Source organism: Mus musculus, chromosome 4 (genome assembly GCF_000001635.26).
Source record: "Mus musculus strain C57BL/6J chromosome 4, GRCm38.p6 C57BL/6J".
In the NCBI taxonomy this organism is placed as follows: domain Eukaryota; kingdom Metazoa; phylum Chordata; class Mammalia; order Rodentia; family Muridae; genus Mus; species Mus musculus.
Window position 1 is genome coordinate 6682400 of NC_000070.6, and position 17588 is coordinate 6699987.

At 40.6% G+C, this 17588-nt stretch overlaps 1 protein-coding gene across 4 annotated transcripts in view; it reads right to left on the reverse strand.

Annotated features, from left to right (window-relative positions):
• Positions 1-3953: 3953 nt before the first annotated feature.
• The window catches only part of Tox (thymocyte selection-associated high mobility group box), a 305205-nt gene continuing 291570 nt past the window's right edge, over positions 3954-17588 (reverse strand). For 3 of the 4 annotated variants that reach the window (NM_001377078.1, NM_001377079.1, NM_145711.5), the window contains 3 exons: positions 15011-15397; positions 6420-6571; positions 3954-6062 (listed from right to left, as the gene is read on the reverse strand). In NM_001377078.1, the coding sequence (NP_001364007.1) occupies positions 6026-6062; positions 6420-6571; positions 15011-15397 (576 nt within the window). In that variant the 3' untranslated portion in view covers positions 3954-6025. The remainder of the gene's footprint in view (positions 6063-6419; positions 6572-15010; positions 15398-17588) is intronic. The other variant, XM_017320230.1, reaches the window with a different exon arrangement.

Consider the following 17588-nt stretch of genomic DNA (forward strand, 5'->3'; position numbering starts at 1 on the left):
TGATGACAGCCACTTACAGGAATGCTGCCAGATACAGCTGTTTAAAAGCCTTAATAAACAGCAAGTCAATACTAATCTTTGCCAAATTAATCTTTTCCCTGTCAGCCCATCACAGCAATTATGTTTGGGCTTATTGTAAACACACAATTGTCAAACAGGGACATGCCAGACTTAAAAAAAAAAAAACCAAACTGTAGTTTTGTTCATAGAATGTTTAGAATTGTGTTTTTATTTTCCCTGTAGGTTTGTCTTTCCATGTTATTGTCTAGTCCCCCCCCCCACCCCCCATTTTTGGCCTCACATCAGTGTGAATGAAATTTCACTTTGGAAAGTCTTGACTACCAAGTTGTTGATAAAGGTGAACTAACCATGCTGATGGGCTTCTGTAATTCGCCCAGGCTCCGATGATGTTGAAATAGAACCTATCATTGCTCTTGGGCATCCATCAAAGAACAAAGGCTTCACTACACTTAAGATATACTCTGAGGCTGGAAACAAAGGGTTGGTTAAGTATAAGGTGAAGCTGACACTCTGTGCACACACTAGATGCCATTTCCTCTAACTTGGTACTAAAGATCTTTCTTCTTTTGGAGTCCCAAACTCCCTCTCCTCCCTCTTCCCCCTGTACCTGGAGATCTATTTGTTCACACAGAGAAATGGTGCCATATGAAAGCATGAAAATGGCCTTTGACTATATTTTAAAAACACTATTATTTCTTCCTCCCCCGGTGTCATTTAGGTGGGATCCAGAAAATGAATCCTTTTCTTCCTGTACCAAGTCTACCCACTGTATCCTGTTCCTTCATCACTGTTTGAATTTAGCATCCATACATTTGTCTCCTGAGAGTTCTCTCTCGTTCCCAGCACTCCTACGTGTCTAGCACCTGCTCCTGCTTGCATAGTCTTCATGTGCTGAGGGTATATTATATCTTCTGCTTGTCACGACTAGAAAAAAAAAAGTTTTCATTTTTTTCTTCCTTCGTTCCCTCCCTCCCTCCCTCCCTCCCTTTCTCTTTCTTTCTTTCTTTCTTTCTTTCTTTCTTTCTTTCTTTCTTTCTTTCCTTCCTTCCTTCCTTCCTTCCTTCCTTCTTTCTTTCTTTCTTTCTTTCTTTCTTTCTTTCTTTCTCTCTCTTTCTTCTTTCTTTCTTTCTTTCTTTCTTTCTTTCTTTCTTTCTTTCTTTCTTTCTCTTTCTCTCCTGTCTCCCCCTCTCCTTTCTTTCTCTCTTTCTCTTTCTTCCTTCCTTTCTTTCTTTCTGTCTGTCTTTCATTCTTTCTTTTTCTCTCTCTCTTTTTGTCTTTCCCTCCCTTCCTCCCTTCCTTCCTTCCTTCCTTCCTTCTTCCCTCTCTTCCTTCCTTCCTCCTTCCTTTCCTCCCTCCTTCCTGTGAATTGTCCTCCCCTCACCCGTTTCTCTTTCTTTCTTTCTTTCTTTCTTTCTCTCTCTCTCTCTCTCTCTCTCTCTCTCTCTCTCTCTCTTTCTTTCTTTCTTTCTTTCTCTATTTCGAGAAGTTTTACTCTAGTCCTGGCTGACCGGAACTTGATATATAGACTCAGCTGACTTTGAACTAGAACTGATCCTCCTGCCTCAGGCTGGATTGAACTAGATCTGATTCTTCTGCTTCAGCCTGCCGAATGCTGCTGGGGTTAAGGGTATGTGCCACCATGCCCTGTTCTTTCAAACCTTTGTAGTCTTAAGTATCATGGTGTTGTATTTCCATCTTTTTCTCTTTATAGTGCTTCCCTTTAAGCAAATATTTAATTCATTTTTATATTTGAAAGGAAACACAGTACAATTTATGTGGAGAATAATGTGTGATGTTTTCTTGTTTTTTATAATATTAAATGTGAACCTACTGTGCTATAGTATTCCAGTTAGGGATATGAAAATCACTCAATTTCACGGAGCCGGAGGGGAAGGGGAGGGATGGGAGAGGAGAAGGGGGAGAGATTTTGGCCAGGACTGACTTACATTTACATACTTAGGGGCCAAACTTACCCTACTTTTGTGTCATGCTTTGTCACTGTTATTCATTGTCCAACTATCAGCAACACAGTTGGGGAGTTTCCTGTTCTTCTATACTTGCTTTAAAGGAGGATTAACAGTAGAATAAGAATGTAGTCCCTGCCAATTCTACAAATATTATTGTGAAAACAACTATCTGTTATAGGTTTTCAAGTTTTAGTAGACTGCAACTTCCCTCTAACAAAGACACTGCGATCTGCCAGTTTACTATAGTCCTTACCAGGCTGGAGCGTCTAAGTGGAGTAATGTGTAAACCATCTGTCAGTTACTTTTTGAGTGTTTTTTTTTTTTTTCCTTAGTGCCTTATAAAGTACTTCCAACGGCCTTAGACATTATATTTAAAGCTACAGCTAAAAGTGTGGCTGTCTCTAGTTCCTACATCCATCTTCTGGTGGACCACAGAAATGGCTTCTTTTGCTGATAAAAAGGGTGAGAACTGTCTCGGTCACATGGGTCGAGCTAATGACTTTTTAAGTGAGTGGGAAAACTCTTCAGCATGGAAAGAGATAGATGGTGGCACTAATCCTAAGTGTTGCATTCTGAAGTTTTAAACATTTCTGGGCAATGAATCTGGTTAATCCTGGTGTTGTGTGGACAGCTCTGTCCCATGTAGAGGGGCTTCTTGCCTCCAGGAAAGCAAATAATAATTATCACAGAAGACAGCTTCCTCTTTAGCTATGTTCCTGAATTGGATCCCCCTGCAAGTAAGATCTGACCTATTCCCATTGTCAACTCACATGCATGTAGATGTAACTCAGAGCACCGGCTTTTCTTCTGTTAGAGATGGAACCAAGTCTTCCCCATCGCACAGGGTGTTCTTCCTCTGCTTAGCCACCACTCTCTTTTGCATAGACGAGTGATGATACCTTATGCTCAGTCTCATTGTTGAATCCTTAGGGTGACTTTGATCTCTGCCCAGGAGCACTGCTTCTTTGGGTAACAAGTTATATACATTTATCATAGTGTATAAGTTATATACGTTTATTATAGTGTATAAGTGATATACGTTTATTATAGTGTATAAGTGATATACGTTTATTATGGTGTATAAGTGATCTACGTTTATTATAGTGTATAAGTGATATACGTTTATTATGGTGTATAAGTTATATACGTTTATTATAGTGTATAAGTTATATACGTTTATTATGGTGTATAAGTTATATACGTTTATTATGGTGTATAAGTTATATACGTTTATTATGGTGTATAAGTTATATACGTTTATTATGGTGTATAAGTTATATACGTTTATTATGGTGTATAAGTTATATACGTTTATTATAGTGAATAAGTTATATGCATTTATTATAGTGTATAAGTTATATATGTTTATTATAGTGTATGAGTTATATACGTTTATCATAGTGTATAAGTTATATACGTTTATCAGTGTATACGTTATATACGTTTATTATAGTGTATAAGTTATATATGTTTATCATAGTGTATAAGTTATATATGTTTATCATAGTGTATAAGTTATATACGTTTATTATAGTGTATAAGTTATATACGTTTATCATAGTGTATAAAGTCATCTGTGTCTGAAGATGGCAGAATGAAAAACAGCCAATTTCTTTGGATAGTGAGAAACACTCACGTGGTTCTGGGAAAGAACTTTTGGAGCATTCAGAGCTGTTAATACCCGTTTTGCTCTGTCACTTCTGGCCTGATGTTTACACGCGATTCCTCATTTCCCTGGGAATGTCCTTTCAAGTCTGAGGAAATCTCCAAGGAGAAGAGAGTCATGTGCAGTAAGAGCTTAATTGATAATATATTCCATATTTTACATTTTTTTCTTTTTGCCTGCTGGGAAAAGTTGCAATCAATCTAACAAACCTCTTGTCTTAGGTGGTAGGGCTGTTCTCAGTTCAGACTTAATGTAGGGGGAGCTATACTTTATCATAATGCAATAATAAAAGACATTGGTTAATTAGTAGTGCTGGTATATTTCTAAAATACTAAACAGCCAAACAATAAACTGGGAAGTTAATCACATGAATTCTTATACAGTATCAAGACAGTAAAGTTTGAGCTCTCAACCCCCGTCATTTTAATAATAACACCGGATCTGCATTATTTATTAGTTATTACATGCCGAGTGATTCAACGTTGTACAGTGTCTGAAAATCAATCCAAAGCAAGCAAGCCTTTTGTCTTTTCAATTTTGACTGGATTACATGATGTATTTAAATTGCTAAGGTTATTTCATACATTCCACAAAACCACCATTCTCTTCATGTCTAGCCAGATGAATTTATGTGACCGAAGTCTGTGGAAGGGGACCTTTCCTCACCCCTTCCTTCTGCTATCAGAGCTATGCAAAGCCCTACTGGCACATCGCTAGTGGTGACCCAGGATTTGTGGAAAAGGAAGAGAGCAGAGACGGGGGATAGCAGGGTGCTCAGTTTCTAGCAACTGCGTCCACTTCCCATGATTTTCCTATTTCTTGAGCTGGTCTGACTACTAGCCCTTCATTTCTAGATTGATTCTAGACACCATATCCCCTTTGATCTCTTCCTGAACCCTTGGTCAATTCTTAAATGTTTTCTGCATGCCATGAGAAGCATGTGACTTTTGGGATTCTGGGTGACTCAACTTGAATTTGGTTCTTAGCATTTGTGTGTGTGTGTGGGGGGGGGGGTTGGGGTTGGGGGGGTGGGGGTTGGGGTGGGGGGTGGCAACTGTTTTGGAACTGAGAAGTGAGAAACAGCTCTTTTTATCTCTTTAGGAAGAGGATGCACTGGTGTTTGCTTAGGCCTGGCAAGGGTGGCACCTCAGGAGCAGTTTTCTGTTGTGTTGCTCAGGAAAAGAAGATTGCTAAGTAGAATTGTTTTTCATTTATGTCAACAAAAGATATGCAAAAATACAGATTCGTTCCTCTAGTTTGCTACTAAATGAAAAGCAGATTTGGTTTTATTCATGTCACTGTAAAAACTAAATAAGTACTCACACCAAGCATGGATTTTTTTTTTTTTTTTTGCCAGCAAAAATTAAAACATCAATGAAACCTCTTTCAAATACTAACAAATTTACTTACAAACACCTATATTTATTATTTCATAAATAGGCGCAACAAGTTTCATAAAAAAAAGAAGAAAACGATTAAATACAGACACAGTATGGAGAAACAGTAACACAGAGCCATAGATAAAGAGGAGCACTTAGCTAGCGCGTTCCGGCCTGTTTCTGCAGCTAAGATGCCAGTGAGCATTTGGCAGCTTTATCCATAACAGGACTTGGATGACATTTACTAATCATTACACAAAAGTGATACAAAAAAGGATTTTTTTTTCTGCAATACAAAATAAATGTGTTTGCGCTTCCCTCCATACTAGCTTCTTTTTTGTCTGATCAATAAGACAAAGCCAAATTGTTTTTAAATTAAAATCATTTGGGAATATTTTTTCAAGTATTTTGAAAATATAGAACTATTAGTAAGTTGTTTTTAAAAATGAAGTAAAAATATGAATGTTTGCCAATTTTAATCCCTCTGTGAAATCAACAAACTGGGGTGAGCCAGTTTCAAATTACAATTTAGCTACAAAAACATTCACATTTTATACTCTAGGAGAGTGTAACATAGATGCTATTTACAAACTTGCTATGACTGCTACATCAAGCCATTTAAAAAGTCTTTAGTAGTTTCATATAAACACCCATTATGAAAACCAATGGAAAACCCAGGACCGTTTACCCCAGACATCTACCGTTGCTAAGGCAGTTACTAGAGCCGCAGCACTTCACAGCAAAACCAACAGAAATCAGAATGGTCCACACTTCCTTCTGGGAAGAGGAACAATGTCCATAAAAGATTAAAAAAATAATAAAGAAGCATGACTATTTCTTCCAGCGTGGGTGACCCACAAGCTCACATGGTCCTAAGTGCTTAGTAACTTGTATTTTCTAATCAAATGAAGAACTGCTTTGAGTGCGCAAAGCAATCCATGGTGAAAAGATTTCCCTGAACTCCTCAGTGGAAAGAAGAGGTGTCGAGATTTTCAGGTGAGATACAGCGCTTTGTCCCTCTGCATGCCCCTGTGTGGAGAGAAAACACGGTTACAAGAAAATCAGAATCACAGTGGGAGGGGGTGGCAGAGGGAGTTGGGGTGGTGAGGCTAGTATTATTTGTGCTAGCTCAAGCGCATAGATAGTTGACCTAAATCCCTAGGAAAGAGAAACATGGAGGCATTTGTTCTTGGAAAGACTAGAAGATGATGGCTCTACATTTTATGTATGTATGTATGTATGTATGTATGTATGTATGTATGTATGTATGTATGTATGTATGTAAGTTACTTTTCTGAAGCCTTCCTGGACATGAGGCCCCACTCCCGAACGGAGGCGCATGCTGTGAGACTCTCCACCACCAGGTGGCGATGGCCGGCCGCTTACCCACTACTGCAGTAGTCGGTACTCCAGTCCACGGGCTGTGGGGGCGGATTTCTGCACCCAGAACGCACGTACTCCATCGCTTGGGTGACAACTTGTGCAGCTGTAGATGTAGGGTTGATAATAGTCTGATAGTCGGGTTGAAGAGTAAATCCCTGAAGGAAAAGCAAATCTACATTTGAGAAAAGGCGGTACCTTTTAAAGCAAAGAGCAGAGACATAGTTATCCACACCCGCAAATATGGTAGGCCACCTCACTTCTGTAGGAACCAGCGGAAGGGGCTCCCTGACTTAGAGTAAAAAAGAAACACCCATCACCTCATTATCCTTACCTTTCCTTCGCTTAACCAGGTGTCCAAAACCCTTTCATTACACCCTTTGGCAGATACATTGAGTTGGGAAACAATTTAAAATATAGAAAAGCCAACTCAATGTAAGCAAAGGGAGAATGAACGTAAGCTTCTCACAGTTGATGGTTTCTATCAACCTAACACACATTAATGGTTAAGCCCCAGAGTAAGCGACCGAGCCTTCCTGAAGGATTCAGGCAGCAGGTGGCTGAGTGTTTTATTAGGCTACACCTATTCACACATTGTTACTCAAAACCCTTTTTTTCATTCAGTCACAATGGGACCATCTGCTGCTTTTTCTTTATTTGTATTTCTCTTATCAGCTAAAAATTTCAACCAAAGAGTTGTTTCTGTTTTGTTTTTTTTTTTTAAATCAGTTGTTGGACTAATACAGAGACAGAAAACAACTAGCCATTGGAAAACATAGGGACTAAAACATGTAAAGACAGAAAATATTTTTAATTGAAAACTCTCTTAGCTGGCAAACAATACTCAGACTTCAGGAAGATTCTTTTAATTCACTAGTGATGAAGTGTTGACTTTTAATCCCAGCAAAGCTATTAAAAATTCAAGGACGGAATCTCTGAAGTATATAGCTATATCTGGTAAACAAAACACATTATACACAATTTATTTTTAGCGTATCAGGTGAATTCAAGAGCAGCAGAAGCAGGCTTTGTTGGAAGTGACCACAGAAAGAAGCGGAATTAATCTCATGGCTGTCTCTGCAGCAGATTCTAGCCATGGTTTTTAACATCCAAGAAATCAAGATTCAAAATGCACCATGCACAATTTAGTTTCAAGTAGCTTTGGAAGGCGAAATATTACTGACATATTCCTTAAACTAAGCAGGATGGTGGGAGGGTTGATTTTTAAATAAGATTTTTCCTTAGACTTTTACTCATGTGTGGGTGGTCCCTCACATAGTGATTTGAAAACTATGTCTACTTCAATCTTCCTTAGCCCTCTGGTTGGCTTCTAGAGATCTACTGATTTACCATTCCACTGATAAGCCCATGTTACCCCGATAGACCCATGTCCATGTCTATTCCACTGAAACTGTGGAGAGAGGCAAAATTCAGGGTGAAAAGTCACCAACAAGTCAAGAGTTTAGTATTACTGGTTGTTGACCCAACACACCCTTACAGCAGTAGATTTCCTAAGTAACAACTGCCTTGGAGGAGGAGGTCCTGAACAGAGGCCCCTGTAGCTCAGGCTCCAGGCATCTTCCTGTAGCTCAGGGAAGGCAGTTGTCCACTGGCTTTCCAGCCCAGTCGGAACCTTTCTCTAGGTATTCCCAGCATGAAAGGAGCCTCAATGCCCTCAGTGAAAGATCTTCATTTCCCCTGGTCCTGACCTGCTGCTCACCTTCTCAGTTTCTGTCACTAGGGTCCAGTATGATAGTAGGTAGAGAGCTGAAGAAAGTTCTGAGAGACCCTGTATTGGTTTCTTTGACCACTGAGCTCATTGACAGGCTGTGATCATTGTCTGCAGTGCTTACTACATAATCTCAGCGCCTAGCCTACCACAGTGCCTTAAGAAACCATGGTTTTCAATAAAGAAAGAGAATTTGATGCTCCAGTAAAAAAGGCAAATACGACCATGTAAATGGCAAGAATTATTTCTCTCTTTAGTGTGGAGTTCTCTGCTGGAATTTTATTTATTTATTTATTTATTTATTTATTTATTTATTTATTTAGGACACAACTGACAAACTCTAACTTAAAAGCAAACAAGGATCAAAGCAAATAATAAGTACAAATATCCCAACTAAGGTGAAGGAAAATATAATACAAACTGAAAATAGTTCTACAGGTTGAGTCAGAATAGCAGGAAAACATTTTTTTAAAAAAAATAATAATTTAAAACAAAATTATGTGTTATATACAAAGTTCCAACATGGAAAATTATGCTACTTTCAAAATCAACATTTAAATAAATCACTTCTTCCCAAACAACCAAGGACCAAGAAAAATACGGCTATAGACTGAAGTAATGGTATTTAACATTGTTTTGCTTTCAACATAGAAATGGAAACATTTCTCAGAACACTGTATAAAACGATACTAAGGTCAACCTTTGAGCAGAGTACATGTCTATTATGGATGTAAATAGGAAACAACAATGATGATATAAATTTTTTGAAACATGTTTGCTTAGCAGTCTAATTAAACGAGACTGAATATTTTGCATTTTAATGCTCAGGAGAAAAATCACCAACTGTTTTGTAGCATGCCTGGAATTTTAAATTTTATTTTCTGGTGCCAGATTGAACTAAAAATAGGAAACATGATAAAGATTAATTTGATGTCAGAAGGGACATTTGCTCTTTAATTAGATTTCTGTAGCCCTCACTGTTTTGTTTTGCTACACAGCAAGTCTGAGAAAAGCCTGTAGCACCATGAAGCAGTGATCCTTAGAACTGCATGCTACTGCGAACTAATTTCATTTCCTGTCTGTCTGGAGAGGTATTTTCAACAGGCATCAATGTTTTGTCTTTACAGCTGATTTATTCATCAATCTCAATGTGATTTAAAAAAAAGAAAGAAAACCTTAAAATTACACCCAGATCCTAAAGCAGCTGTTTATTACACAAGGAAATTGAAAATCTGTCTGTGGTATCATAGAAAGATTTTTTTCTTAAGGTTATAAAGGAAATTGACAGATATTAATGATTTTTTTCTCTTGACCTCACTCAACAATAAAAGTGCACTGAGAGACAGACAGAAAACAACAACAAAAAGTAGGTCCATGAACTCAATGTACAATAAGATACTCTTCAAGAAAATAATGGAATATTATTCCTGGTACATTAACAATTTTTTTTGTTGGAGTAAATCATTTTTCAAAGGGATAATAAAGTATCCAAAGTAATACTGAAATGTGAGACTATGTTTAAAAAGTACAGTAGCCATTATTTTTATTTTGTCTCTCTTTCAGTGCTTAGACAGGAATTCTGTCAACATATTAGGACCCAAATAGCTTCAGGATAAAGATGGATTGGGTGATGAATCACACAGGCCAACTTGAATCTACTGCTAAAATCCCACTCATGTCATGGACAGTGGACCCGATACGCTGTTGAGAGTGTGCTACACCCCATCAGTGGGTGCCAAGTCTTCCATCTTGCTTCAGATGGTCAGTTGATAGAGCTTCTAGCCTTTCTAATCTGCAGACTCATGCCCATGACTCATACACCCTCCCTATGATTTTCATCTCCTAGAATTTGTTTTTCTGTTTACTGGTCTTTGTTGGAATGTCTGTACACCCTTCCAATCTTCCAGGGTTTAAAGGTTGCATCCCTGAGCCCTGAGCCCTCGAGGAGGGCCATGAGAGTGCTCTCTGCCCTTCCTCCATGAACTGGCGACTTTCTGAGTCATTGCCATAGCATTTCCATCCATTGTCTTCTTATCCTGATTGTTATCACTTCCCATGTTCCAACTCCAGCGAGCAAGGCTTCCTTTCCCTGGACTCCTAGATCAGTTAAGTTTCAGAGTCCGGGCAATACCTGGCACATATTATGACACACTCAACTTATTTTTGTCATATCAACTGTTTTTAAACTTCCAAGGAATTAAAGAGTCCACAGCTAAATCTACAATTTCTCCAAAGAGTACTACATACTACTCATTTAATTTCTCAGAGCTTTATTATTCCATAGTTATTTTACTAACAGCTCACATGGTCAAGGCATTATTGAAAGTGATTTTAGCCAGTGCCATTTTTGTAGATATTTTCCTTCATTGTGAGGTCCTGTTATTATCTTTTACTATGATCTCTAGCCCCACACATGTTGAAATATGTGGTTCCTTGACTTACCTCACCACTGGGGTGTGTGACCTCTGCTGGGCTGATGGAAAGGGAGATGCTTAGGTGGCATTTCACCCTACGCAGCCATGGGTGGAGGGCTCATGGGAAGCTCGGATGCACCACTTAGGGGTGGGAGAACACATCCTAAGATGGAGACCCCATCCCAGGCGAGAAATGATGCATACTGAGGCTGAAGTTTGTGTTCCTTAACCCCTGGATACCCAGATGCTGCTGGGAAGTGTGAGGAGTCAGGAATGGGGCAGTGATGATGGAACCCAGGGGCGTGGGGCAGGGGAAGGGGGACCTCTGGCTTTGTTTAGTGGCTAGTGTCAGAAAGTGTAAAGGGCACAGGGGCATTCTGTAGGAGACTTAGGAGGCCTGGCTGTATATAACAAAGGCATATACAGCCTTTGCAGCCCACTGCGGTTGTGATGAGATGGTCGTTGTTTGTTCATACCGTTTATTTAGTATTCATCATGGAAAATTGGTTCATAAGACTTACTCAGGGTGGACCAGAGATTAAAAACCTTCTGCAGGAAGACTGTCCAAGAAGGGAAGCTTATTGGCTAAACCTTTGAGGTCAGCCCATCTAAGATACCTTGTGGCATGGATAATTCTGTGCTACCTGACTAATGGTCATGATCTTCATGTGGGGTGCTGTAGTCATGTGCTCCAGGACCATAATCAGTTGGGAACAGATGAAATGCCCACTGTTCTCAGATATGAGAATACTGGGGTTTCTAAATCGATTCAATTTTCCCAGTTTTTGTCTGATGACATGGGTCTATTTGGCCCACAACTCCTCCTTTTTTTTTTTTAAAGGGGTGGTGTCATTGGAGTGACTATGGGTAGAGCATGAGACTCTTAATCTCAGGGTCATGGGTTCATGCCCCACGTTGGATGTCAGTTGCTGGTCTATGTACCAGATGCTATCTGCAGACTAGGAGGGCTGCCTGAGTCTCTCTGCAGTCACTGGTGCTCTGGAGTCAGTGTGGCACAGCTAGACACTATGCTGCAGTGGGTCAGCGGAGCACAAAAGTCTAGGAGGCAAGGTCGGTGCCATTGAGTGGGAAATGGTAGCAGTAGTTTCCAGCAGCTTCCAGCTACGAAAGCTTTGGGAGGAAACACTCTTCTTCAAAGTGTGATAGCTCTATGTGACAGACACTCTCAGACAGTCTATAATGAAATAACTCTCGTGTACCTTTTATTCCTTGTGGACAGGATCTTATATACATTTTGGGGTGGGTCAGGGTCTAAAGGTAGATGTTTTCTGTTGGCTTGGTCTGAGATGTTAAGGATGCCTCATTTGCATGTGGAGGAGCTTCAAGCACTACCCCTACATGACTGATTTTCACAGTCTTTTCCATGGCGTGTTGTGGTCATATGTTTCAGGACAGTAACCTGGTCAGGAATAGATGAAACAACTACATCCTCAGGTATGAGGGTATCAGGATGTGAGATCATGAAATGTAGCTTGGTCCTCGGTTGAGCTAAGGTTCTGAGCCCTGGAGACCCTGAAAGGACGCGTAGGCACTTTTCCTATTCTCAGGCACCAGGCCCCTGTCTCTAGCCACAGCTAACCCATAGATTTGTGACCATCAGTCCTGTAAAGACAACACCCCAAACCCCTCCACATGTAAAGGTCTTGACCTGTAGTCATGTAGGCTAAAGACAGACCTCCATTTTAATGAAGTACTTATAGGCCAGGAAGGCTTAGCCAATAAGCTTTCCTTCCCTGACATTCCTGCAAAAGGTGTTTAATCTCAGGCCCACCCTGAGAAGTGGGGTATGGCTTCACACATCCACTTTCTGCCATGAGGATAAATGTCTTAAAACCATGGACTCTCTCTTTCCAATGGGGTCCAACATGGGGAGCAATGGAGAAGGCCTTCGCCTATAGAGTCACCATCTAATCTCTCACAGAAGGCCTCTCTGCACTCCCAGCCAGGACTGCCACCAAGCTCAAGCCAAGCCCAAGACTACCACTGTCAAGTCAAGGACTTTCCCCTGTGCGACCAGGGGAGCTCCCCTCCCACCCCTCCCCCGCCCTAAGCCAGATCCAGCCCACAGGGGGGTTGTGGGGGGAAGCACTCCATTCTCAACTCTTCTGCGCCATCCAGTGGTGCTTAGATATCCAAGAGCCTGAGAACCAGACAGCCCTGGCCTCCTCACAGGTCCATGGACCACCAAACTACCTCCGGATGTCCTGCACCTCAGACTACACTTACCCATCACCAGAATGGTGTCCCAGGGCTTCCCTACAGCCCAAGCCCAGTGACAGAGTTGGGTAAGCTCGGTCAACTTTGGCTTCCTGAGTGGTCATGCTCTGTAGTGGAGCAGACATGGGACCCCAACAACCCTACACTGGCATTTCTGAATCTACTCAACCTTACCAAATTTTCTGTCTGATGTCACAGTCCACAGCTCCACAGAGATATAGTAACACAGCTGACTTATAGACTAAAACATACCTTGTTCAAAACAATAAGAGTTATTCATTTCACCCTATATTAAGACTTTTGTAGGTTAGAATTAATCTCTTGAGTTTGTACAAGTAGCCTTTGTAACTCTGAAAGAGTTGAAAACTATTCATGATGATGTTTTTCATTGTTCGAGGTGTTAATACAGGAAAGAGTAAACAAATTAGGAAAGGGTCTCCATTCTGGATATTTCTGTCCCTCTGTCTGGGGGACAAAATTGTGTCTTTGTATTTTTTTCCTTAAAAAGAAGTAGATGAACTATCACATTGTGACCACCACATGGCCTGGAGCACAGCACCTGCAAGCAGGTGTCAACCCATCCTAGTGAAAGTGACAGCTCTCAAATTGCTTACTCATCACTCGACTACCATTGACTTGCTAAAATAAGAACACATTCACTGGTGTCCATTTCCTTGTGAGTAAAGTCTGATGCAAAGGATGAAGATTCTACCCCATGAACATCTCTTGGTCATAAATGCACTTGGAGACCCTGCTGGAGTTTGGAAATTGTTACCACCCTAGTCTTCCCTCTAGTCAATCAGCTTCACCAACTGGCTGTGATGTGTAGGTAAGACAGTGAGCTAATAATGTATTGGTTTAGGAACCAAGGAAGATAGTGAGTTGATGAATTCCTTTGTTTTTCATAAATGGTTTGATTTGAGAAGAAACTAAGATTTAAAAGCATTCTAAAGTCTTAGACGGCACAGGATTTCTGTTCCAAATCTGCTAATAATCTACAAGAAAGCTGGAGGCTGAGGCAGGCGCTAAGCATTAGGTATGTTGCTTCTGAGTTCTAATTGGATCTGGATTTGAATTTCAGCTCTCACCTTGCGAGCTTATTAATCTAACCTTCCAAGCCTCACTTTCTTCATTCTCAAACAAGGACAGGACTAGCACCAGCCCTGCAAAGTTTCCAAGAATTTAAATAGAAGTACTGGGTTTGCTGTAGTCAGCTTTCAGAACCCTTGTCTATAATAGCCATATAAAATGCATTTTAGACTGCGTAGGCATGGTCCGTCCGCTGCCTCTCCTCCCCTACTGTTCCTAGGGTAAGCATGCATTCTGTGTACAAACAGCTAGATGTGCATTCTCCAGGAAACTCTGCTTATGTACTTTCTCCCAGCTCTGAGAAGAGCATTATTGAATGGTAAAGGCAGTGGTTAAATTTGCTGTGATTTGTAATTTTTACCTGTGCCCACTCTAGAAAGTGAGCTTTTGGGGTATTTGAATAGTTTTATGTTTCACTGAGTTTGTGGAGCATGCTCCTAATTCTCAAATTAGAAAAGAACATCAAAATCTTAAAAAAAAAAAAAAAAAACTGAAAGGAAAATTTGATTTCAAATAAAAACTGAACAAAATTACCCAGAAACTTCTCATGATTTATGCAGAGGACAGACACCACCCCCCTCCCCCTCCCCCCCCCCCACCTCCACCAACACACTTGCATTTGCACTGCCAGGGATTATACCCAGGGTCTGTTACATGTTGGAAAGATACTCATTCCAGGCTCTTTGTATACATTTTTTAATGAGGCAGTGGTTACTGTTTGGTTCTTACTGTTTCTAGAACTCTACTAAATTTGGAATTCAATCTGATTTCATTTTGTTCCAATTATTGAACTCAAGGGTCATCTCAGTCAAGAAAGCCTCATTTCCTAATAACATTAGAAAGAAATTACAGACTCTGTTTCAACAAGATCTATGAGACACATGACATCTTAGCACATGTTAGCACTAAAGAAACAAACCAGAAATAAACCAAAAGCAGTGATTGGAGAGTGCTATCAATGCCTGATTTTGACAACTTACCTCGTGTAAATTATATTTTCCAGATGTAAGTCTGTCAACTATCTGAGGTCTCTCTCCTTTCCAATAGACCAACCACCCCCTCTGGGCATTGCTCACTATCCAGCATCCTGCTCCCCCAGCAAGCACAGAACCCAGATAGAGACTTACTTGCTGCATGGTGGGCGAGTGTAAGGCAGTCTGGACCTGCATGGGGAGCTGACTCCCAAGGGGCTGCTGCATGGCAAGCGACTGATGCTGCTGCATGCTGAGATGCTGATGAAGAGGTGGGCTGATCTGAAGGGGCGGTGGTGGGGACACAGCCATGTTGGCTATGGAGACAGTCACTGGCATTTGGTTATTGGGCTTAGGTGCTATGTTTCTGGGGAGGCTCGGATGCATGGCGGTGAGCTGAGGAGTCATTCCTGGTTGTTGGTGATAGTGAGAACTTAGGTACAGAGCTGAGTGGGCCTGGCTGGGCCCATGGAATACTGACGGCTTTGAGTTGACCAGCTGGGGTGGCTGAGATGTCTTAACATCAACAGGATCAGTGTAGCTCTGCAGAAGGAACAAAGAAGAGTGGTGTTAGGAGACAGGTTTCTGAGTATGATGCTATTCCCAGGATGTGTGTGAATATTTTCAAGGACTCCCATGAGAACCAACACTCATAACTCTTCCTGTGTCTCTTATCTAAGAATTGTTCCATTGTTATTTTAAAATAACATACACAACATAGAGTTTCTAACTCACTCCTTTATGAACACTAAAGCAAGCCATAATGACATTTTATTCCTTTTCTTTTGCCTAAATGCTCTGCTCTGACTGACTGGTCATCCAAGTAAAGATAGAAAGATGCAGGAGACACCGTTATCACCATAAGTTATCTCACTTTCAAAGTAATTCAATTCAGCTCTCCTGCTGATCACATGCTTAGTTTCTTCTTTTTGTGTTGTCACAGAGCCTTGGCCCTAGATATTTCCACAAAGAAAACAAAGCTAGTTGTTAGCAATGTCTGTGGAAGAATTCTAAAATACCTTCCAAAAGCCATGGAAAATCATATTAATATGTCTTCAAAGAGACTGCAGAACACATTTTGATTTTTCTTTTAAAAAGGAGTTGGTGATAAATTGTCCTCACTAATGAAGTGGATAAAAATACCTTCTCTTTGATATTTTAGACTCCATCATAAATTAATATAATCTCGCCCTAAATTTTCCACACCTGATAACCTTTTAATTGCCTTAAAAATCAGGCACTTGGGTTGCAGCTGAGAGGAATCAAAGCCTAGCCCCGTGGCATCACATCCTGGGGAAGAAGCTAGCTCTTCATGTCTGAGAGAAGCGACTGATGGGACAGGGCAGTATGGGAATCCAAGTGGAGGGGAAGGACCAGTTGTGCTTCTGGACCAGAAAGCCACCTTTGCCAAGCCTATCTTGGGGATTCACAAAGATGTTTACTTGTGACCCTGATGTGCCTCCTTGGTTCACAAGTCAGCTCTGTGCTTAAGCTCTGATCATCAACAGCCCGGGGTGATTCCTCTTTCAGCAACGCAGGGACGGTGTGTCCATGAAGGCCTTGATGTCCCTCGAGCTTGGGCAATGCTACTCTCTATCCATAGCCTGCACTATGGATATGGGAAGTCACCATAACCTAGCCATTATCACAGGCCAGTGTGAAGCACTATGAGCAATGTAGTGCAGGCACTCCCAGGGATGCAGAGAAAGTAAATGACCCACAGTAAGAATGATGTTCTTTCATGTGTTGGATTCCCTTCAAAGCCCATTGTGCTTGGTGATTCTTAAACCCTTCTTATTGTTTTATAGGAAGGATATAGATGACCCCTTAGAAAATATGCCAAAAGTGTGCATGTGTGAAAATGTCATGATTGAATAAGGAAAGAGATTATTACATAGATCCACAACAGGTCAAAATGCAGACAGTGTCACGGAGGGGTGCCTATCCCTGATCACTACATCTGCAATACAACCCCTATACACAAGGCTCGGGAAACATCACTGAAGAGAGGGTGGAAAGATTGTAAGAGAAGGGGACCAGGACACCTGATTCAGGATAGTGCTTTCTAGATGACATAGATGCTGAAACCATGGAAGCTCAACAGTATAGCTACCTAAAAAAGACCTGCACAATTACAACATTAATCACTATGCCAATACGAATGTATGAGAAGGTCACGATGAAATAAGAAAAAGAAAAGCTACTATAGAGATCGACAACAGGTCCAAATGCAGAGATTGTCACTTGGAGGTGGTCAATCTAGATCGCTTCATTATCACAGGGCAGTTTGAAGCACTGTGAGCTACAGACACATACATAAACACATACTCATACACTCATACCCTGCTCCAAACCATGGCAATGCTATTCAGAGCTGATAGAAAGGCAGGCCACACCCAAGGAGACCTAACCACCCTCCACCTCCCAAGACAATTTTCATTAGTACAATTGGAACACAAGTTTGTATTCCCTGTATTCTATAGTAACCTCAAATGCAAAAATTGCTCAACAAGAATGTGTAAAAGGGTCTGCAGATAGAAAGAGTTTATGAAATGTACTTCCAGAGGATGCATTCAATGAAAGAAAACTAACTGGATTGTTTTGCTTCTGTGTTTACATTTTTGTATAAACCAGTTAATAATTTAAGGCAAAGGTCAAAGTGTTAACTGAATTTTTAACAGAGAGTTTTAGAAAGCTATATATATTCATCGTACACACATACACTTATACATAC